The sequence below is a fragment of the Pelobates fuscus genome, chromosome 3 (genome assembly GCF_036172605.1).
Source record: "Pelobates fuscus isolate aPelFus1 chromosome 3, aPelFus1.pri, whole genome shotgun sequence".
NCBI classification, from domain to species: Eukaryota; Metazoa; Chordata; class Amphibia; order Anura; family Pelobatidae; genus Pelobates; species Pelobates fuscus.
Genome location: NC_086319.1, coordinates 227,906,054 through 227,930,687, shown reverse-complemented (window position 1 = coordinate 227,930,687; position 24,634 = coordinate 227,906,054). Strand labels below are relative to the sequence as shown.

The 24,634-nt window shown below is 40.4% G+C and overlaps 1 protein-coding gene and 1 long non-coding RNA gene across 2 annotated transcripts in view; both read left to right on the top strand.

Annotated features, from left to right (window-relative positions):
• The first annotated feature begins 4,058 nt into the window (after positions 1 to 4,058).
• Positions 4,059 to 12,845, top strand: LOC134601028 (uncharacterized). Its single transcript, XR_010090398.1, has 3 exons — positions 4,059 to 4,167; positions 10,908 to 11,090; positions 12,771 to 12,845. It is a non-coding gene; the product is annotated as an uncharacterized LOC134601028 (long non-coding RNA).
• A 2,241-nt stretch (positions 12,846 to 15,086) lies between these two features.
• LOC134601724 (cadherin-related family member 4-like) overlaps positions 15,087 to 24,634 on the top strand; it is a 94,301-nt gene continuing 84,753 nt past the window's right edge. The window contains exons 1-6 of the mRNA XM_063446229.1: positions 15,087 to 15,128; positions 15,354 to 15,464; positions 16,121 to 16,230; positions 19,136 to 19,278; positions 19,712 to 19,892; positions 20,023 to 20,182. Coding sequence (XP_063302299.1) covers positions 15,087 to 15,128; positions 15,354 to 15,464; positions 16,121 to 16,230; positions 19,136 to 19,278; positions 19,712 to 19,892; positions 20,023 to 20,182 — 747 coding nt within the window. The remainder of the gene's footprint in view (positions 15,129 to 15,353; positions 15,465 to 16,120; positions 16,231 to 19,135; positions 19,279 to 19,711; positions 19,893 to 20,022; positions 20,183 to 24,634) is intronic.

Sequence of the window (24,634 nt, the reverse complement as noted above, 5' to 3'; positions counted from 1 at the left end):
CAAAAGTGTTGAAAATCTTTGGGCTACTCTTGGAGCATTTAATTCCATGCAGGTGCCATAGTGACTGATGGATGGGAAGTAGCTTAAAGGTGTTCACAATGTCACTCTTGCTAAGCCAGGCACCTACAGCCGCAGATATGATAGTAGATACTGTGTTGTCAATGGTAGCGTACTGTAGGGAGAATTCTTCCGAGGGGATAAGAGAATTAAGACTAGTCACTACCGAAGAATGTGGTGCCGATAGGTCTATGATTAGTCTCTGTTTCTGTGTGTTTTTCCCAGTGACCAAACCAATAGGGTTAGTTCTCCAGCTAGAAAAAGGGGGTTGATGAATGGTCCTAGTACAAACCCTTGTTCTTGCTCGATCAGTAACAATGTGTCTACTGTGTCTGTGTTGGTCAGGGCAGACTGAAGATTGTTAGACTCCCATGTCCCTCCCGGCATGTAAATAAGACCCATGTGGAAACCTTGGGAGAAACCCGAGACTAAATACTCAACCAAATGTTTAGATGGGATTAGTTTGGACAGTAGCCCTGCCAGAACGTCAATATTAAGTGAAGCTAGGTACGGTTTCATATGCATTTTTTTAGGGCACATTGCTGTTGCGTGTGCCCTGAAACAATGTGAGCATACATGCAACAGCCGGCAAGCACTATAAGCAGAAGCCCCAACATTAAAATTGTTACATATTTGGGACCTTCCTAAATACACAATTGGACGACCAAGTTTGTCCCTGCCTTGCTTCTCCACCCTCAGGTGTCTGGAATGGCAGTGGTTGGGGTAGTGTCCAATGTAACCGGGCAGAGGTTTACGGAATGTGTGGTTGCCGCACATACTGCGCAAGCTGCACATTGCCTGAGCGGCTTAAGCCATCCAATCAGAGTGCTCTGACAGGTAAATGAAGAGACTGACAGGTAAGTCTCTACATTTACCTGTCACAGTACTCTGATTGGTTGGCTTGAAATCCACTAACCAGAGTGCTCTGTGTCATTTTACACAGCGTGGTAAAGTTATTTGGAATTTTTTGGGGAGTCTCGGAACTTCATGCCCTGTCCGCTAGGGAACCCTTCACCATCTTTCACAGAGACAGAGTCATCCTTCGTACTGTACCGGAGTCCAGACCTAAAGTCCCCTCTGCATTTCATATTAACGTAGAGATTTTTCTTCCAGCTTTGGAATCAGGTTCTCAGGGAGACGAGGGGAGTAAAGACCTTTCTTCATTGGATATGGTGAGATGTATATATTGAAAGGACTGCTCCATGGCGCTCTACCCAGAGTATTTTTGTCCTTCATTTTTTGGATGTAAAAAGGTCATGCAGGCCTCCAAATCTACCATTAGCAAATGGATCGTGGACGCCATCATACAAGCTTATCAATCCTCAGAGTGCCCGGTTTCAGTGGGTCTCAAAGCTTATTCAACTAGATCCCTTTCATCCTCTTGGGCTGCCACAGCCGGAGTCTCTCCTGAACTCATTTGTAAGGCAGCCACTTGGTCTTCGGCTAATATGTTAATCAGGAATTACCAGAGTGATGTCAGAGCAGGCCAATCAGATCAATTTGCTAAATCTGTCCTTTCAGTAATGGATCCTTGATCCCTATATGGTATATTGTCACTTGGTTGTAGTGCTAACACACTTTGCATTCTCAGATTCTGGAGTCTGTGTCTTTCTTTACCTCCCTTAGTTATTGCTTGGGTATTACCCAATGTTGTGTTGCCATGGATATGGCCAGGAAAGGGGAAAATTTATTCATACTTACTGTCATTTTCCTTTCCTGGACATAGGCCATGGCAGCACAAAGGTCCCGCCCTGGAATATTGCTAGTAACATGACTGAGGGAGGAGGGGATAGGAGGTGGTACTTATACATTTTCATTTAATTAATTCCTGTCTAATTAGGAATAGGGAGGAGCTAACCAATGTTGTGCCTACATGGCCTATGTCCAGGAAAGGAAAATGACAGTAAGTGTGAATCAATTTCCCTATATATATATATATATATATATATATATATATATATATATATATATAAGATATATAAGATAAATTGAAAAAAATATATTTATAATAAACAAATAAAATGCTAACTTTGGCTAGCGTTTGTGATTAAGTGGCTTCTACAAAAGACTGAAAATACCCCATTTGAAATACCCTGGGTTATCTACATTTTAAAATGGTATGCCGTGATGGGGTTATTTCACGTTACTGAGCTATCATATGGTCTCAAAAGGCAACACAGACCCAGCAAATCAATCTGGCAAACTGAATTGGGCAAGCCTTATATTGACCCTGTAACTTTCCAAAACGCCATAAAACCTGTTCATGGGTGGTATTGCTAAACTCGTGAGACTCGCTGAACACAAATATGAGTGTTTAAAACAGTAAAATGTATCACGACGATTAAATCACCAGTAAAAAAAATGCAAAAATCAAATATGAATGCTAAATTTGGCAAGTGTTTGTGGCTAAGTGGCTACTACAAAAGATTGGACATACCCCATTTTGAATACCATGGGTTGTCTACTTTTACAAATGGTATGCCATAATGAGGTTAATATTCATTCTTGAGCTGCTATACGGTCTCAAAGACAACATAGGCCCAGCAAACCAATCTGGAAAATTTTAATGTGCAAACATGGAAAAGGGGAAAGCCCTACATTTGACTCCTGTAAGTTTGCAAAAAAAAACATAAAACCTGTACATTGGGGGCCCTGTTGTATTTGGAAGATGTTGCTAAACACATATTGGGGTGTTCTTTGTCAGTAACACATAACAGGAACTGAGAATCCATGCCTAAAGTACAATGTGAGAGAAAAATAACACCAAAAAATTACTACCCAAAAGTTTGAAAAAAGACTGGTGTTAGAATTAGTGCATGGAAAGTGTTAAAAAAATACCACCATTTGAAATACCCAAGGGTGTCTACATTTCAAAAATATATGGTTTGATGGTGTTAGATTACATTGGCCAGCTTCAAAAATGTCCCAAATAGGACATGGGTGCATGATGACCAGCTGAGAAAATTCCAAATTGGAAAACTGGAATGTGCACCCTCCAAATAAGGTATTTTAGCCCCCAGGTAACCTGACATACCTATACATGGGTGATATCACTGTACTCAGGAGATGTTGCTCTACACATATTGTGGTGTTCTTGGCAGTAACCCTTAAAGTTTTTTTTTTTTACATTTACATTTTTTACATATATATATATATATATATATATGTGTGAAGGGTTATTCAGGGATTCCTGACAGATATCAGTGTTACAATGTAACTTGCATTACTTTTGAAAAAAAAATGGTTTGGAGAAATCAAAGTGCTACTTGTACTTATAGCCCTATAATTTTCCAAAAAAAAAGCTAAGAACATGTTAATATTTGGCATCTCTAAACTTAGGACAACATTTTAAAACTATTTAGCATGGGTGTTTGTTGGCGGTTCTAGATGTGTAAAAGATCTTGCGGGTCAAAGTTCGAAAAAGTGTGTTTTTTTTTTACTTTTTTTCATCATATTTTATAAAAACAATTTTATAGTAAATTATGATATGATAATAATAATGGTATCTTTAGAAATACCATTTAATTGTGAGACAAACTGTACTGTATATAATATATGTATGTGCAGTAAATGAGTAAGAGGAAAATTACAGCTAAACACAAACCCCGTAGAAATGTAAAAAGAGCCCAGGTCCTTAACGGTAAGAAAATTGAAAAACGGTCTAGTCACTAAGGGGCTAAATATATCGTTCTTTCCCATTGGTACCTTTAGTGTTCTTTAGATTTTTTTTTTATTTGGATGCTAGTCAATCACTAGACTCTCTAAGTATTGCTCATATGATTATGTTGCAAAGAGTCATTGAGTGCTTTCCCTCATTTTTGAGTTAACTTGAGTGAAATGACAAAAAAACTAAAGTTTCTGGGGCTGTCTCAAAACCTCAGGCTCTAATGGCTATGATGCTTAGAATACCCCTTTATAAACTTAGCTATAATGCAAAACTTTTTATATTGCTATTTTTACACAGAAAAGTTGATAATGATACAGTATACGTGCCTGAAAATATCCCTCCTCGATCCATTATACATGTGTTTACAGCAACAGACAGAGATGCTGGGGACAAAATATTCTATGATTTTGCAGGACCTACGAGAATATTTTCTATAAACTCTGGTATGTAAAATTACATTTTATATACATAATTAGCAGTAAGATCATTATAAATGTAGTTTATTCCCAATGTATACATGTTTTAATATTAAAGTCACCTGATGCAAAACCATTGTAAAGCAATGTCTACTATATCTAAACCTTACCATACCTTATACCTCCAATAATGAAAAATACTTCTTTCACCAAATAAAAATATTAGAAAGGGTTTATCACATCAACAAACTGTGTTTTTTTTTTTAAAAAAAAAGTAGATTATAGGAAGTGTATAACTTTCTATAAGTGTAAATATCTATTTATTTTTCAATAAACAGCTATAACACATAATACATAACACAGCAGCTTAACCCCTTAAGGACCAAACTTCTGGAATAAAAGAGAATCATGACATGTCACACTTGTCATGTGTCCTTAAGGGGTTAAACTGTTTAGATATAAACATAAATGTGTCCCTGCATACTCTGTGTCGCAGTAATAAATTATTAACCAACATGAGGCCGTCTCTTAAGAGAAAACAATGTAGGTGTGTGGAATAACCTTCCAGCAAATAGCCATATTTATTGACTAATACATTTCAGGACTTCAAGCAGTCTTATAGGCTCAATGCTCTGTCTGCTATCCACCCTGGACCTATGAACAGGCTCCAGGTTCCAGTGGGTGAACCTATTCCTTCTGTAGAGCGAAGCAGGATCAGGAACAAGAGCTCTTACAAGAGCTTGGTAGCGAAGGGAGTATGAAGAGCATAGCAATCCCTGTAGTGATTATAGCTGTCCCTTCCAAACACGAGTCAAAGCTGCGAGTTGAGGGCCCTGTAGATCTGTTTAATGAGCACCAAAGGACTTTCTTTTATACAAGTTTTCCTACAGGGTTACTACCCACGTGGACCTTGTGGTACACAGGACTCAGTGTTACAGCAACCAAACACATTACAGTACAGCAGGCACTCCCAGCCAAGGCACACAAACCCTCCCCTCTGCCTGTGATATAATTACTAAACACAATGGGCTAACTTAATTATCACAGGCAGGAAAATATACAGTTTTGCACAATATTCATAACTTCCCAACCATACATGCAATTTCCATAAATAGTTACATATTCTGAACCAGCATAATCAGTATACAAACATATTCAAAAATTATACAATTTGGTCCAGTGGTTCAAAAGATAGATGGAAGTCATATTTGACCGACTGCAAGCATGGCTTTCCTGCCCAAAAGAGTTCCATAGATTTGGGCTGTGCGGTCGGTCTATTTCACATAGAAAAAAGACTAAGTCCCATTCGAATGCACGAACAGCTGCCGTTCATGCAAATTTCCCATTATAACGTGGCGTTCGAATAGTCGAACACACTTTGATTTCCGTCGAAACATTGCAGAGAAGGTAAGGTTCAGCGGTGTTCGTGCCATCGTGTATCCAATTTCAGTTCCATGAGCTAGATGACAAAACACTGCTGACCGCGTTTGACTAAACAAGATGGCCACCGCCACATGTTCGACTATACGAACGGCGGCCACCCAGCGTTTGACAATTAACTTGTGGTTAACCATCAGCCTGGGAGGTAAATTGGCATCACACTCCACTTGTGTATGGTCCGCCTGTTCGGTAATTGGTTCGGTAAGCCCCATTTACCGAACCATGAGGGAAAAAGACACGAACAAAGTATTGTCACAGTCTGGGGACATGGTTTTAAAGTGACATTGTTCCAAAAAGTCTCATTATGCTCATATAATGTTTTTAAAGGGCCATACACCCCAGGGCCATAGTCATGGCTGGAATTTAGGCCCCTCTGAAAGCCAGGGGCAAAGGGCAGTTTGTCACATACAAAGCCTGTGACAAAGGACAGTTTGTCACACTCTTCAAAGTGCCAGATGCCATCATTTATGAGCATTTGCCCACTCAAGTCGGTTACGACGATGAACTGCAGTCAGGTCGAGACCCCGATGAGGATGACGTGCATGCAGATAAGCTTCCCTGAGACAGTTTCTGACAGTTTGTGCAGTAATTCTTTGGTTATGCAAACCGATTGTTGCAGCAGCTGTCCGGGTGCCTGGTCTCAGACAATCATGGAGGTGAAGATGCTGGATGTGGAGGTGCTGGCTGGTGTGGTTACATGTGGTCTGCGGTTGTGAGGTTGGTTGGATCTACTGCCAAATTCTCTGAAAAGCCTTTGGAGGTGGCTCATGGCAGATAAATTAACATTCAATTTAAGGGCAACAGCTCTGGTGGACATTCCTGCAGTCAGCATGCCAATTGCACGCTCCCTCAAAACTTGCGGCATCTGTGGCATTGTGCTGTGCGATAAAACTGCACATTTTAGAGTGACCTTTTATTGTGGGCAGCTTAGGGCACACCTTTGCAATAATCACACTGTCTAATCAGCGTCTTGATATGCCACACCTGTGAGGTGGATGGATTATCTCAGCAAAGGAGAAGTGCTCACTAACACAGATTTAGACAGATTTGTGAACAATATTTGAAAGGCCTTTTGTGTACATAGAAAAAGTCTTAGATCTTTGAGTTCAGCTCATGAAAAATGTTGCATTTATAATTTTGTTCAGTTTAGATACTAAACAACCCTATGTAAAGTTTTCAGTGCAAAAATAATACAGCCAAAAATCTGTATCAATCCCCCAAAAATATGGAGATCGAAATTAAGTATTGTTACAGAGATACCCTCTGCCGGATATATAGTTACTTTTGTTACACTTTGTTACTTTGTGTTACACAAACTCATTCTGCCAACCGTTCGTATATACGAATGATCGACCACCCAGCCCTTGGCGTGTGCCACTAGTTAACCTTGTTGACCTCGAAACCGCCAAAAGAACTAACAAACAGCAGACCACCCCGCTACAGGAGTGTGCCGACAATTAACCACCTGGGAGTTGCGGTTTGTGGTTAACCGCAACCTAATTGGCCGTCATCAGGGAGGTCACCGTTTACGCACAATTGCCCGACAGAGTACCGAAGTTTGCATGAAAGAACTGTCGAACGACAACCACCTAGACCCCAGCGTGTGTCCCTAATTAAGTTGTGGTTTCTACGGTTAACCACAGTTTAAGTGCTTATTCCAAGGTGGTCGCCATTCGTATGCCGAACACGAGGCGGCAGCCATCTTTTTTTATCGAGTGCTCAACGGGACTTGAGAGTAAAATCTCTGGAACTAGAATCGATGGGTGATTTACACGAATCCCGCTGAACTACCGGTTGTCCCATCCGTTCACACAACAACCATACGAACAAACTATAGGGATGTGACTCCTATACAAAATTCGTGAGATCTGAGTGCAATTCGTATATCTGATGCACTCAGATCTGAGCTGTCCAACGAATGGTCGTTTGGGCTATTTTTATAATAAAAAAAAAGTATAAACGCTATATATTTTTATGTATTTTAATGTATGCAACAAAACTTGGTATTTTCTTGCGCTTGGAGATAATTAGGTTAGTGTAATTGTTAAAACCAATTATCTCCAAGCTAGGAGGGAACATTTTAAAAAGATACCTTGTGCTTTCATTGGTTGGGACATTGCATTGTCCAGTGTACCATCAGGGTTGTCCTTTAGTCTGACAAATTGTGAAAATTGCCATGCATGAGTGCCATTAAAACCAGTTTGTTTTACCCTCAACTCGCAGCCTTGACTTGTGTTGTAGGGAACAAGGGATCCTAGCTCTACTATAGCTAGTGGGATATTCGACACTTGCAGGTTTTGCAGATTGAAGTGGTGTTCATCTCTCCGAGTTCGGGAACCAGGATATCCAATCGGTCCAACTTTCAGCTAGCCTGGAGGCAACCGTAACATGTATAGACAAGGACATTGGGAGTAAACCTAATATAAGAGCTACCAGGAAAGAATTCAGGCAGCCTACATTACCAGTCTTATATACCCAAAATTAAATCCGAGTGTACTATTTTGAGAATTAAATACACTATAAGGGATCTCCATACAATAATATTATTTGTGCTATCTACCCTTATGTCCGCTATATTCAGATCAGCAGAGGTGCTGGTTAACAGTAAAAGTAAGGGATGGAGGTTGCCAATGTACTGTAGTGAAACCTCATACAGTAGAGTGAATACTAATCACCCTTATATAGAGACTCTAATTAACTAATATAATACTTGATTAAGGTCTAAAGGCCAAAACGTTGTATGTTTTTGTCATTTAGATCTTCAATTAAATACCTCTATTTTGTGTATTTATACATGTATTACCACTCCTCCCAGCCACCCACTTTGCTCTCTGCTATACGGCTTGACGCGTATCCACAGTGCCGACTTCCTACTCTTTTCCTCTCTGTCTCTTTCTGTCACCCTTCTTGCTATGTCTTTCCTATACTCCTCCAGTGTTTCTTAGTTTTTTTTTTTTTTTTATATATATATATATTTTGCAAAGAAAAACGAAAAATACTCTGATGGCTTTTTTTTTTTCTCCTTTGCACATGGAATTACACTAGGAGCGCATTCTACAACAATGCTGTTTTTTCAACTGCTTGTGCATTTATAATGATACTGGTCCATGATTTTTGCTACATTGTATTTTACATGGCATGTGCTATTGTGTACTTTCTAATTTTGATGTTATGTATTATTTATTGTCACTTTAAATTATTGGATGACCACTACTCACAGATTAGTCACTTTCTTATGAAGCATGAAAAACACACCATGAGTAAATTGTCACCATAGCAAGTCTGTCTGATAAGAAAGGCTCTCTCTGAGCAGGCATTGTTAACCCTGAGATTTGGCTTTCTTTTATAATGTTATGCTATACATATTACAGATACATGTATTTTTAACTTTTGAGGTGAATTCCTGAATGTTCTCATTTAAACACCACACATACTTTAATTATGTAACACATAACTTGATGTTTTATATCATGTGTCTGACCTTTCTTTTAATGTTATTGCCTTTTGATATGATTTCAGGTTTCCATGTAATGCCATATAGCGAACATGAATTGTTCCTATAGGGTGTATGGAGAATTAGCTTTTTTTAAATTTATTTGTATAAAGCAAGAATTTGGTGTTAAAAGTTTAAGAGTTAGCGGCTGTTGATAGGTTTAGCAGCAGTAGTGACAGGTTTGGAAACCAGTTGGTAAGTAGTGGATAGTGGTTGTGGTGGAACCCACCCCGCCACTGAGCATTGGAGGGGCCTGGCTGCCTGCCTCTTACCCGCTGACTATGGCCCCTGGAAAACTGGTACACTTAAAGATTTATATTTGGGCATATTGTGCTGTATCTTGCTGCTACTGGCCCTTTTAACAGCATCTATGGACACATTGGGACTTTTGGGACTACTGTCCCTTTAAGACTGTGAAGCATACTCTAGTGTACTGCCTGCAATATTATATATGTATTTATGTGTTAAGTTTATCCTGGGTGATTTGTATTCAGCATTCATCTGATTGTTCGGTAGAATCACTCCATTCAGTATATTGAGTGAAACTACCGAACAACCAGACCACCCAGGAATGAGTGTGCCTCCAATTACCATTTGCAACAATGTTGCAAACGGGTAATTGGCAATCAGTGCAGTGTGGTCTGTGTCCTCTGGGTGGCCGCCATTCGGGAGCCGAACACGTGGCGGCGGCCATCTTAAACTACCGAACAGCGGTGTTTTGCCGTCGAGTGTCTGGAACTGAAAACGGACACTCGACTAGGCAAGCACCGCTGAGACCTCCAGACTTCCAGGATTTCGTGGGGAAACTACCGAACGGCCCGCCGTTCGGTAGAAAGAAACTCACGAACTAGGGGATTGATGCGAATTCCCCTTAGTCTCTATAACCCAGGCAATTCGTCTGTTTCATTCACTTTTCTGTGACCGAACGCAGGGCCAAAATACATGGAACTGTTTTCGGATACTTTACCCATGCGGTCGGTCAAAACTTTGCCTGCTCATAACTCCCGAACCCCTGGTCCGATCTGGGTGATTTTTGAGTATGTTGCTCACCCAGATCAGGGCTATCAGGGGATACCTGTTTTAGGGGTGTATCATATGTATTTGGGGTACATCCAGGAATTGGGGAAAAGTGTGTACTGTATAATTGGGTTAAGTGTTATCTAAGGGGAGGAGATGTGTGGGCTGAACCATGTATGTGATTGGGTATTTTATGCCTCCCCCTGGGTGTGGACTGTTTGTGTATTATTGTAATAAAAGCCAGGCTGGATGAGCCAGTCCAGAGTTCCTGTTTTATCCTCAAAGTGATGTGTCGTTTCATTATTGGGGGGAAGGATTTATTGCATGCTGTTCCAGTTGACTGCTAGGAGTACAAGCCTATTCGTATGGTTCCTATTCAATGGTCTACAGCATTCATATGCTTGAGAAGGTTCATATGCTGCATCGGTTCGGTGATTGTGGTGTCTGCCAGAGTGCTTGGAGTCCTCAGGAAACGCTAGGAGCATCCATTAACGGAGGTACCCGGTCGGGGTGCCAGGCGATCCATTACAGTGGTTCCCAAAGAGAATAATGGGAGCTATTAGCCACTGCTTAACAAGCAGCAGGCAGAACCTCACTGTTGCTGTTGGTGAAATTATGTGTTTGGTAAAAAGCCACTACTTTCTAACAGTAGCAAAACATAGGGCTTGTTGCCAATGTTGTTGCTACTTTTTTCAGGCCAGATGCTAAGTGCAGCAATAGGCTTTTGTAACTTTATATAAGCTAGATGTATGTTTGATCTATTTTATTATGTAATAAGGATTTCCATATGTAAACCATATTTTTCTTTTATTTTCAGTTACTGGTTCTCTAATTATTGAACAGACGTTCGATTATGATAATCCTGATGAACCCAAAGCATTTGCATTGACTTTAAAAGCATCAGACAATGCTAGTCATGTAACTTACTATAACATTCATGTTTACATTGAAAATATAGATGAGCCACCAGTTTGTGATCCAAGCATTTCCACTGGAAGAGGTGAGACACTTGATGTCTTAAAGTTTGCATTTATAAATGCAGATTTGAAAAATCGTTAGTTATATTAACTTGTTAAATGCAACTTTATCTTCAAATAATGCAAAAACAAAAATAGATATTAGTTGGGATTTAGGAAAATTATTATAAAGAGGTTGAAGTTTGTGCAATTATATTATACCCCTTATAATGTAAGGTGTGAGAAACATGCAGGTAGCCTGACATATCAGTAGTATGCGGTCAAGTACCCAGGACTCATTCGGTATGGGGTCTTCTTTAATCCTCAGAGGAGAAATAGTCAACCACGTGGGACACTTGGCATCTCTAGCAGTTTGTGGCTTTTGAGCTGCTTGTGGTAGACAACTGTTCATCTACAACAAGCAGAGACTCACAACAGAGTGTACTTAAGGTATTTGGCTATAAAGGTGAAATTGTCTGCTGGTACCACTCCTACCTTAATTTAGAAAAAAAAAACAAAGATGTCATTCCAACTCTGTGCCACACTCCCCCTTGTGGTTCTTACCCAACCTCCTTACCATGTATTTCCCTCCTATCCCTCTTAGCCTATTTTGTGTTTCAACGTATCCCCCTCACAACATTTTGTGTGTTTCTTTTTGCCCTTTAATTCATTCTGTGTCTCCTTTCATTCCCTTAAGTGTTTCTTCTTATCCAACTTTCTGCCTTGCTTTCATTGATGTCCCCCATTTCTCAGTCCTGTTTTGTAGCATGGCTGAGTGAGGCTCTGGCTATGTTTTTTTTAGATTCTTTTGCCTGGATTGTCAGAGATGCTCTAGGCTCTTAGGTGTTCAGCATGTGAACTGGTGAAGAGAGGATGAGATACGACATGCATGCTACCCTTTCTATTTAATGTACACCACTCAGAGCCTAGAGGAACCCTGACAGAATGGATAAAGGAACATGAAGATCATGGACCCCTTTGCCACACTACTAAGCATAGAATACATTTATACACATTAAAGGGTAACTCTTACAAGAAGTGAGACTTGCCTGCCAGATCATTCTGATTGGCTGACTTCTAGGGCAGATGTTGCCTGTGGTGTATAACCTTATATAATATTCCAATACATATTTATATTGTTTTCCATTTGATGTGTATTTCCAGATCTTTTGGATACATGAGAATCCTAGATCTCATATAGAAAAGAGAGCCTCTCCTTATAAAGTCTGTAAATACTGAACATGATTATCTTTGTGTGGGGATTTTCATTCTTATTTATTCTTGTAAATGTATTTTCTCTTCCAATATATAGCATTGTATAAAATAGACAAGTAATGTGATATGCGATTAATATAGTGTGCCGAGTCTGCACAATGTTGTCAAATAAAGAATATACAAATAGACAAATCTACTTGTGATCTGAATACAATTTGTCTCTGTGTAGGAATGAAGTTTGCTTGAATATCAAATGCTCTTTCGTGGAACAGCTCATTTTGAAACTGAGTTTATAGATGGGCAATGAAGTAAATGTTATTAGTTATGTGTTGTTTTTCATCTAAACAATAATTGTTCAGTATAGAACAATAAAAAGGCAGAGTCTTATAATAAATGATTGGTTTACTTCCCTAAAGATACTTTTTATATAGATTTATATCTCAATCATAAAGAGTCAAGAACTATAAAAAAAGTTTTTCTTTGTAATAATTTAAACAAATTTTACATAGGCATTGTACTATCTGTGCCTGAGACATTTCCAACACAGACACCGCTGTACACTATTCTGGCTAAAGACCCTGATGAAAATGATGATGTTAAGGTAAGTTAATTAGACAGTGAATTAATACATGGATAATATCTTTTCACTTCTTACTATTTCTGCTTGTTGCTTGAGAGGACATACAGTATGTTAACTTAATTGCTAAATATATAGTTTCTGTTGTCTGGTGAGCTAAAAAGGAACCTGTCACTAGAGCATGTGGCACCCAGGGTGGGTACTGGGTTTTGCACCCACTCCCCCCACCTACCAAAAAAAAAAAAAAAAAAACACCTACTAAATTTTTAAAATATGTTTTTTTCTTACATTTTTTTAAATGTATTGCACAAATTTGTAAACTTTTTAAAACCCCTGCCCCTTCTACAAAATCCCTGCACCTCCTCACACACAGTTACAGGCAGACAGTCACACACAGTTACAAGCAGACAGTCACACGCACACAGTCACATGCAGACAGTCACACATACAGTCACAGGCAGTCATACTCACAGTGAGTTACACACACAGTCAGTTACAAGCAGTAACACACAGTCACGCATACTGTTACAGGCAGACATTAACATATGCAGTCACACACACGCACACAGGCAGACAGTCATACACATAGTTACAGTCACACACAGGCAGTTACAGGCAGCATCACAGTAACAGGCAGACAGTCACACGCACACAGTTACAGACAGTAAGTCACACACAGTTATAAGCAGACAGTTACACACACACACACACAGACAGTTACAGGCAGTCACGCACACAGTTACATGCAGACAGTCTCACACACACACACACACACAGTCACAGGCAGACAGTCAACACACACAGTTACAGGCAGACTGACACACACAGTCACAGTCAGACAGGTACACACAGCCATAGGCAGTTACACACACAGTTACAGGCATGCTGTCACACACACACACACAGACACACATACACACAGTTACAGGCAGACAGTTACACAAACACATTCACACAGTTACAGGCAGACAGTTACACACACACACAAACACAGAGTTACAGACAGACAGTTACACACACAGTTACAGGCAGAGTTAAACACACACAATTACAGGCAGACAGTTACACACATACACACAGTTAAAGGCAGACAGTTACACACACATACACACAGTTACAGGCAGACAGTTACACACACACACACACACATACACACAGTTACAGGTAGACAGTTACACACACACACACACACACACACAGTTACAGGCATACAATTACACACACACATACACACATACACTCTAACTTACAGACAGTGTGGACTGGAGGAGTGGATTCACTGAAGTCCTTCTCTGGAACCTGTTAGGTGGAGGAGCAGGGATTTCTTCTTGCTGCACCTTCATGTGCAGCAGTAAGAGCAGCGGGTAAGGGTTGTGTTAAGCCCCGCCCCTGCTATCTTATGGCCCGCCCCAAAATGATCATAGCCCTGCCTGATCCTTCCTTCTGTGTGGCCAGTTCAGCTGGTAATTGCTGGTCTCTGCGTGTGAGCTGTGCGGCACTGCAGCTGCCATGGGGCACAGCTCCCATATGCCCCTTTAGCCCTCAGACCAGTGTCATGCCCCCCCACCTACCTGGTGGCACCCGGGGCAGACCACCCCCTCTGCCCCCCCTTAGTATGCCATTGCTGCCACTACTTCCCTTACCATTTGCTCCCCTGCTATAACCTTATTATATAGGTAGGTGTTATACTTCTGTAACGCCCACCTCTGTCCAGCCCTTATTCCTCTTGTGATCTTTACTGATTTTCCCTGCTTGCTGACACTCAGTCATGGCTCTAACATGCTGGCATTGTTGCTAACATGATGGAATCTAAATGGAGTGACATTTCCATGCCTATACTACCTAGGCAGTGATAGCAGCACTGGCTAGGGAGTTACCATAGCAAACACAGCGTATGCACCATGTTTGCTACGCATGGTGAGCAGAATGACCACTTGAATACACTCTAAATATGATTTTATCCCAATCTGTGCATTTGAGAATCAAGATAAATGCTACATACATATACAGCCAATTTCTGCTTTACCCAAACTGAAACATACTTCTACGTAAAAAAAAAAGAAGAAGAAGAAGAATTACCATATATATAAATGACAGACTAAATAGCAGGTATAGATGGTTATGGAATAATTTCAGTAAAAAGTAATTTTAATATTACGAAGAGTGTGTAAAAAAACGCTTAGTTGTGTGTGAATATGATTTCATTGCCCCTGAATAAAATAAAGCCCATTGCTTACAATTTATAGTTATGACTTCATTCCAGCTTATTTTTGAGACGACTACTCTGTTGGTATCCAGCTAGTTAGTTCTAGGTAGTTATTGCAATAACTTCTGATATCCATACTAAAACTGATAAAATATTTTAATTGTTCATACACTTAATAAATGTGCTACTACTATTATTATTATTGGCATTTATATAGCGCCAACTTTTTCCGCAGTGCTTTACAATGTAGTTAATGGATTTCAAATTGATGTTCATGTTTTTAGTTTTGTTTATGCCTTATTTCCATAGTTTGAGATCTCCATCTTATCTCCTGATACTATTGCCTATTTCAAACTGGATGAAGATACTGGTATCATTTCTACTACAGGCACACCTCTGGATTATGAAAAAAATCCAAAGGTATGGAATAAAATGGGCAAAGAGACAATTGTGGTTCTGTATATAAAATGTAAATGTTGTAAATGTATTCATTTAAATATTGACACTCAATACATTTATTTGTGATAATGATGATATCCTTGAAAACAATCAGATATTTTCTATTCAAAAAATTGAAATTGCATACTACGTATTAAAAAAGGTGTTTCTATAATGTTAACTTTTTTTGTCCATATATAGAATTTCTTAACAACATAATGAGTCTATTATAAATAAAAAGAATAAGCAATGTAATTTAATAATAACAACTCATAACTCATATTTTGAAATAATTCAGAAACTTGTTCACCTCCAGGTCTCAGGTTAAAAATGTCATGGGCTTGCATCATTCATCCATTTTTTTTTTTCATGGTCAGTAATATATAACTGACTAATAAGTCTAGACATATTAAGACATGCTTCTTAATGGAGCCATATTTCTTCAAGGCTAGTCTAACACCACTTTTTTTCAAGCAATATTGACCCTTTTTTTTTTTTTTTTTTTTTTTTTAGTAGAGTCCCACCATGCTTGAATACTCCATATTTTATTGAGTCACTGGTGAAGAAAAACTGATCCAACACCGGCAAAATATACTATTATACTAATATATGTTTTCTTTGTTCCTTTCCATATTTAGAAGTTTGCAATCCCAATCAAGGTTAGCAATACAAAGCATAATGCCAGCTCCTGCACAGGCTTAATTACAATTTCTCTTCATAATGAAAATGACGAAGCTCCAATTTTTAAGTGAGTAGTATTTATTTTTATGACACTATATACAATTTCAGAAGAAACAACAATGGTCAATCACTCAGTTGTTAATAGAAAGTCATGAATAAATTACAAGGCAAATGTGAAAAAGTAGACATTACAGTTAAAGGAACACTCCAGTCACCATAACAACTTAAAATAAATGCAGTTGTTATGGTGTGAAGAGATCCCTGGACACTTCTCGACCAGTTAAACCACAAAGACTGTCACCAATGCAAGATTTGCAGTTCCCCCAGGTGACAACTTACATCTGAAATAGATTTTAAGGAAGCATGGAGTGCTGCCGGCAGCGGCACCGATGATTGGCTCTAGAACGGTCATCTGATGCTCTAAGCCAAATAGTAGCTCACCATTCATAAAAAAGGTCTGTACCTTAAACTGTATTTCAGAAGCCTGGGGTAACTAAATATCTTGCTTCGGGTAAATGGGCAAACCAGGCAAAGGTCCTGTAGGCCGCGATGGCAATGAGCCGAGGCCTGCAGAGTAAGATCAGAAGATCAAACACATAGATTGCACCCCTCACACACAGACACTGCACCCTTCACACACACATCGCATCCCTCACAGTGCACCCTTGACGTATTACATTACAGACTTAGACTACACAACTCTGGATCATCTACACACACATGCACACACAGTCCACATGCACTAGATCCACCACACACACATTAGATCTCCTATAGACACACACTGCACCACACACGCTACATTCATGACATACACACTCTCGATCCCCTATGCACACCCTAGATCCCCTGTAAGCAAACACACACTACATTCCCTAAACATAAACCTTCTACAACCCATACACACACAACAGACTTTTTTTCACACATTCATTATATTCCCTATACACACTTTGCCCCTTATACACAACTCTCTCCCTCTCTACAGCCTCTAGCCACACATATTACACCAAAAACACAATACAGCTGAAACCGACCTGTTTACACAAAACACCATGCCACAATCAGCTCACTCTACACACATGCAATCCCACAAGCAGGATCCAAACACACGCACAGTATGCTTTCCTGGTCCCTTTGTCCTCTAGTATCCCACTTATCAAGACACCAGAGAAAGGTTACAAGCAAATAGCGCGCGCCTGTTCATAAATTTGCCTTTGATGTGCAGAACCAATGAATTTCCTTTTTCTCATGCAAGAGATCTTCAGCAGGTATTATGCACATGGGCTGTCCAGGAGGAGCATTAAACCAACATGCTCACTTTGAGAAGGAATATGCTTGCAATTGGTGACGACAACCCCACCCCCCTTCTGGCCCCACCCACTACTCATTTGGCCGCTGTGATTAAATGGACAATTTTTTTGGTGACTGGAGTGTTCCTTTAAATACATTCAAATTGTCTTATCATTTGATATTAACTTGATTTTTTATATCATCACAAATTTTCTGAAAGTTAGAGAGCCAAAGATTACATGAAAACAAAGTTCAAGAAAAGGGCTGTGTGTAAGCAGTGTTACAAAGATGAGCACAATACTTATCAATCATTAACACCTTTCAACTTTTGTTTTGTACTGAACATCTGAGAATTGAAAAGAATATATTTTAACCAAACAACCAAATAGTTCTGACACAGACTTTCAGGCGTATTGAAACTCAGTATGTTTAGAGAAGGAATTTTATGCGCCACTTTGGCAGAACCAAAAAATTAGATACTCTCAAAGGAGAGAAATTTGCAGTGAAATATGAATATATTTGAATATCACCAACACCGCTGTTACTTGGTGTGAGACAGGTATGTGAAGAAAAAAGTGCATCTACATATATGCTTGTTTTTCAGTATTTAAATTCAATCAATTTACCAGGTTAAAGGAATACACAAGGCACCATAACCACAACAATATACTCTAGTGGTTATAATACAAAAAGTGCCCTGGTGCCCCCTCATTGTACGTAGTAAAACAATTTTGTAATGGTTTTATTTCCTGCTACTGTCAGACACCACTCCATACCTTTTTGCAGACAGAAGCGAGAATTGTAAGCTAGGAGCTTCCATTAGGTTTCCTGAGCTAAGCCGCACAGTTTAGGGTATATACGTTCATTGTGAGCTTCAGCTATTCCCTCTAGAGTAATTAAGTCATCTCTAGACTTAGCTCAGAGCAGAGAGTTTCTGGATACAGTGTAAGCATGTAGCAGCCTCTTCTAAACGGCTTGACTACTTACATTGGTTTGTACCGTGGCCCTCCTGGCATCATAACCACTACAGCATACTGTAGTGATTATGATTCTTGGAATGTTCCTTTAAGAAAATCATAATTTAGAGGGATGTTGTATACTCTTTGACCTTACTACTTTATTTGGCCAACCGCTCATTATGTCTCAGCCCCACATTTACAAACAAGGATATATGACCTATTCTAACTAGGGATGTCCCGAACAGTTTGCCGGGAACTGTTCACCAGTGAACATAGCTTGTTCGTGGCACCCCCTATTCGTCATGGAGGTTGGAGGGTCTGGGAGGGAGGGTCTGCTGCTGATTGGCTGGAATGTGTCTGCTGACTGTGAGGTACAGGGTCAAAGTTTACTCAATTATGACGAATAGGGGGCGGACCGAACATTGCCCGCCGCGTTCGCCACGAACAAGCTATGTTCGCCAACGAACAGTTCCTGGCGAACTGTTCGGGACATCACTAATTCTAACCACTAATTATGCCCTCACTAAACACTTATAGAGGAGTTTTCTATGTTGTAGCCTATAGCATGTGATACTGGGAACAATTTCTTTGAAAATCCTTTGTTGTATTCCATTGATGGTAGAGATATTATGAAAGTGTGCTTCTTAACATTTTTACATTTAAAAATGATTCATGCTTTTTGACTTTTGATTTACACCAGTATATATTTTTTTCCTACAGAAGCTTCACAGACAAACTTAATGTTCTTGAGAACCTTACTCCTGGTATGGTGATATACACATTGCAGGCAGATGACCGAGATGTCGATGACAGTGTGCACTATGAATTTGCAAATTTTTACAATGGGTTTTTTATAGATGAAGGTAAATTTGAACATAAAAATAAAACTATAAGTCTCCTAATAATTTGTCCATAATAATTAATTCAATAACGTACATAATGATCTAAATTCTACATTTTCAAATATCTATAAGTACACAATTTGTCAGAAATGTCAGTTTCTCGATATTCTCTTAATTACCATTTGTTTTTTGCATTATTTTGCATTTTTTGTACAGATAGGCTATCCATTGCCTTTTCTTGCAAGGTTATAAAAAATATAGTTTGTAGCTAATTTTCTTTATACCAGTTGGTCAACCATGCACAAGCATGAGAGTGTGAGACATGTATGTGAAGAAAAGAGTGTATCTACATATATGCCTGTTTTTCAGTGTTTAAATTAAATCAATTTACACAAATAAACATGGTTAATGCTTAAAAGGTTTCGTAATACTAATCACTCTCTTTTTAACTAAGATTCTGGAGAAATCAAAGTTTCCTTTCCTTTGGATTATGAAAACCCTTCAACCCTTCATGAGCAAAGATTGGTGGTTCATGCTGTTGACAATGACAGAGTTCATAGTACAGAGGCAGTAATAATGATTAAACTTATAGATGTCAATGATAATTATCCTCAATGTGACGGTTTTCCCAACGTGTAAGTAATCACAATTTAGAGTAAGATAGCATAAAATAGATTACTCGTTTCTAATATTTTTTCTAAGATGTACTGATTTAATTTTTAATAATGTTTATAATTTATATATTTTTTGTTAATTGTCATATAGGATTGAAGTTGCAGAAACAATTCCTGTTGGCACACTTCTTATGTCACTATTATGTCGGGATAATGATGTGAATGCCCCAAATAATGTTCTCAAATATAATATGGGAACTCTTGATGTTTTTTCAAATAATAAATTTACTCTTACTGGCAACAAGCTAACTGTAAGTATCCAAAACTCTTCCTCTTAGAACAATGCAGTCTCTAAACAAACCAGTATTTTATTTTGTTTTAAACTTTATAGAAATTTACATGGAAATAATACTAAATAATACTAAAATCACTTTACCTGTATAAGTGTCTTTAGATATGTGGATGGCATGATTTGATTTCTTCACTTCTTTTTTTTTATTTTTTATTCTTTATTTTTGAATTTGTTAAGGATTTTGGAATCAACAAGGTAATACACCATTCAGCAATAGAGCACAAAGCAAAAACATCTTTACTTGTACAAGTACAAAATTCATATGTTATGTTAGGCATACAAGGCTGCAATTTGTACATTTACAATTCTTTAGGTTTCAATGCATAGTGTTCACTTAGTTAGCTACACATTCTACCCAGGGCCGTCTTTAGCGCGGGGCAAACAAGGCAGCTGCCCCGGGCCCAGTTGCTCCTGGGGGACCCCAGAGCAGCTGCCCCGTGGGCCCCGCAATTTGAGCAGCCCCCATGTACCCGGCAGTGCGGCTGCACAGAGCCGCACCGGCCCGCCAACTAAGGATCCCCCCTGGGTGGCCCATGCACTAAGGGCCACCCGGTAAGCATGTGTGAGCAGGGGCCTGGTTGGGCACTGTGACGCTTAAACAGCGCGACCGGGCCTGTACCGGCTGGGAGGAAGTGAGTGCCGCGCGTCACTTCCTCCCACCGGAGATAATAGCCACGCGGGAGGAGAAAGGCAGGAGGAGGGGAGTTCCAGAGGAGAACTCCCATCTGCCTCAGCCTGCCACTGGACCCCAGGGAAACCACCCTCCAGGAAAAGGTAAGAACCTGGAGGGTGGCTAAATGTGTGTGTGTGTGTGTGTGTCAGTAGTATGTCTGTGTGTGTCAGTATGTTTGTGTGTGTCAGTATGTCTGTGTGTGTATGTCAGTATGTCTGTGTGTGTATGTCAGTGTCTGTGTGTGTATGTCAGTATGTCTGTGTGTGTGTGTCAGTATGTCTGTGTGTGTATGTCAATATGTTTGTGTGTGTCAGTATGTCTGTGTGTGTATGTCAGTATGTCTGTGTGTGTATGTCAGAGTGTCTGTGTGTGTGTCAGTATGTTTGTGTGTGTCAGTATGTCTGTGTGTGTATGTCAGTGTCTGAGTGTGTGTGTCAGTATGTCTGTGTGTGTATGTCAGTATCTATGTGTGTGTGTCAGTATGTCTGTGTGTGTGTATGTCAGTATGTCTGTGTATGTGTATGTCAGTATGTCTGTGTGTGTGTTAGTATGTCTGTGTGTGTGTATGTCAGTATGTCTGTGTGTGTGTGTGTGTCAGTATGTCTGTGTGTGTATGTCAGTATGTCTGTGTGTGTGTGTGACAGTATGTCTATGTGTGTGTATGTGTGTCTGTGTGTGTGTCAGTGTGTGTGTGTATGGCAGTATGTCTGTGTGTGTGTATGTCAGTATGTCTGTGTGTGTGTCAGTATGTTCGTGTGTATGTCAGTATGTCTGTGTGTGTGTCAGTATGTTTGTGTGTATGTCAGTATGTTTGTGTGTGTGTATGTCAGTATGTCTGTGTGTGTGTATGTCAGTGTGTGTGTCAGTATGTTTGTGTGTGTGTATGTCAGTGTGTGTGTGTGTGTCAGCATGCCTGTCGGTGTGTATGTTAGTATGCCTGTGTGTGTCAGTATCCCTGTGTGTGTGTCAGAATGTCTGTGTGTGCGTCAGAATGTCTGTGTGTGTGTCAGAATGTCTGTGTGCGTCAATACATCTGTCTGTGTGTGTTTCAGTATATCTGTCAGTGTATGTGTATGTGTGTGTCAGTATGTCTGAATGTATATAAGTATATATTTGTGTGTCAGTGTATGTGTGTCAGTATGTATCTGCAAATGTTTTAATATATCTGTCTGTGTGTGTGTATGTGTCAGAAGGTCTGTCAGTGTGATTGGGGGCTGGGCGTAATTGGGGGGGAGGGGCAGGGCCTAGGGGGCCCAAGAAAATGCTTTGCCCAGGGTCCTATTCATATTATAGACGGCCCTGATTCTACCCAAGCTTTGCTGTTGGAAAAGATGAATGGGTTAATAAGAAGGGAAGAGTGAGGTGGAAGGAAGAGGAGAAGAGGAAAAAGAAAAGGAGATATTCCACCGAGTGGACTCTGCCCCAATCCTTGTAATAGTAGAAGATGCTGTATTCAGGATTATAGTAGCGTTGTGGGGAATCCTAAATTTGCGATGTGAGTTGTTCCATGTCTCTGATATTGGTAAGTATATTATACAATTCCACCTAAGAAGACAGTGTCAGCTGGTTGCAGTGTTGGGCCAGTGCTCTCTTGGCCACTAGAGCCATCGCAGAAATTAGCTCGTTTTCATTCCTCGGCAGGCTTTCAATTGGCCTGGAGAGAAGAAAGAACCATGGATTGGGTTGTATAGGTTTATCTTAATCATGGAATAGCCATGAGGCCACCTATGTCCAGTATGGATGTAGGCATGGGCTTTTCCACCATTGATGGTAGTATGCCCCAGTCTGGCCACACCATCCCCCCCCCCCCCCCCCCCAACACCTGTATTTGAAGTAAGCATACTGGTGTAAGTTACCATCTAAAGAGGATTTTGTACCCCTGTTCTTTATGAGTGAACCATATATAGAGTTTAGATTTAACCTCCCAGATGCTCAATAGAGCATCATTTTCATGCCACTTTCCCATGTATGGGAAAGGTGTGTTTACATGGGAGCCCAGGAGCTAGCTCCTGGTAAATTAGAAAAATGGATCCTGTAGAGCACTGTCTCTGAAAACATAACTTTTCAAACCATGTGGGTCTCTTCATGGCAGCCTATATTATTTTGGCTGTTGAAACAAAACCTTTCAATTGTAAGTATTTTAAAAGATTGCGACAGGTAAGAGTGGCTTGTTGGGTTTTGAGTATGTTTTCATACAGCCTTCTGTTACCAGGTCCACAATGCAAGAGACTTCTGCTTGGTCAAAAAATCACAATAGTCTTGGGGTTGCATCCTGCAGGGAAATATGGCATTCCTGTATAGAGGAGTTAGTGGGGAGCAGTCTGACGTGAGTGCAAACTTTAGCGAGGTAGAGCTCAATTTGTACAGTGAGTGCAAGAGAGGGGGCAACGAGTTGGAGATGCAGTGCACACCTTCTTTGGGAGTTTGATAAAGCAATTCAGGTAACAGAATGACATACTCTATATTCACCCAACGTTTAGCGAGAATCAGAGAGTGCCAATTAACCCTTTAAGGGTTCATTCTATGCCGTACTTATGGGGGTGGCACTAAACGCCAACATAGAACATCCCCACTGTCTTTCTTACTCACCCGGTCCCCGCCAATCCCACACCAGCAGTAGCGATCCTGGGGATGCCTGGGAGCTAAGGCAGCCCCCCTCTGCCAGATTCAGCCTTTCCGGGCCATGTGATTGCGGGGTCCTTGCGATCGCATGGCCAGAATAGCCAGATTGTGCAGTGTCTGTGCCATAATACAGTGCAGTGTCATAATACTGTTAGCTGTTCTGGTGTTTTGGAAAGATGCAGGGCCAAATACAACACATTATATTTTTCAGTCTATACACATTGAAATTTGCCAGACTGGTTAGGTTGCCTTTAAGACCATATGGTAGCCCAGGAATGAAAATTAACCCCATGATAGCATACCATTTTCAAAAGTAGACAACCCAAGGTATTGCAAATGGGGTATGTTCAGTCTTTTTTAGTAGCCACAAACACTGGCCAAAATTAGCGTTCAAATTAGTTTTTTCCATTTTTCACACACAAACATATATGAACGCTAATTTTGGCCAGTGTTTGTGACTAAGAGACGCAGTGTGGGGGCATACATAATTAGTTTGGAGATTCATGGCCATTAGCCAGGCCAGATAAAGGTGTCAATGTGCCTTTGTACAGTTTTAAGTTTGTGCATTGGGGCTGTTATCAGGTGGTCATGAGAACAGAGATGGTTGCAAACTTAGAGATATTCACCCTGTACTCTAAGACTACAGAATAGTGTTCCAGGGGCGGGGCCGGGCCGCCGAGCTGAGCGGCAGCCATCCGAGCTAGCTCTGGCAACGAGCAGCCTAAATATAAACAAAATAATGCTTTAAAAGCCCACCTGGACCCGAGACAAATACGGGCATCGAGTGAGAGGTGGAACGGGAACACATCAAGTGAGCCTCAGCCAGATCATGATTGAAAAATCCGCCCGACTTGCAGGTTGAGCCCACGGGGCCTACGCACATGTGGCGACGAGAGACAACACGGCAGAGGGAGAGAGGGGGACCCGGCCCCGCTCCCACCCCCTCGGGCCAGCGAGGGTGATCCCGGCCCATAAGTCACATCTCCGAAGCCTGGAGGAGAGGGGCCTACATTATGGGGAGCCCTTCCTTATGAAGAGCCAAGATGGCCGCAGAATGAGCTAGCTGCAGGGAGGTAGGCTGACGGATCCCACAGATAGACCCCTCCAGGCAGCAGA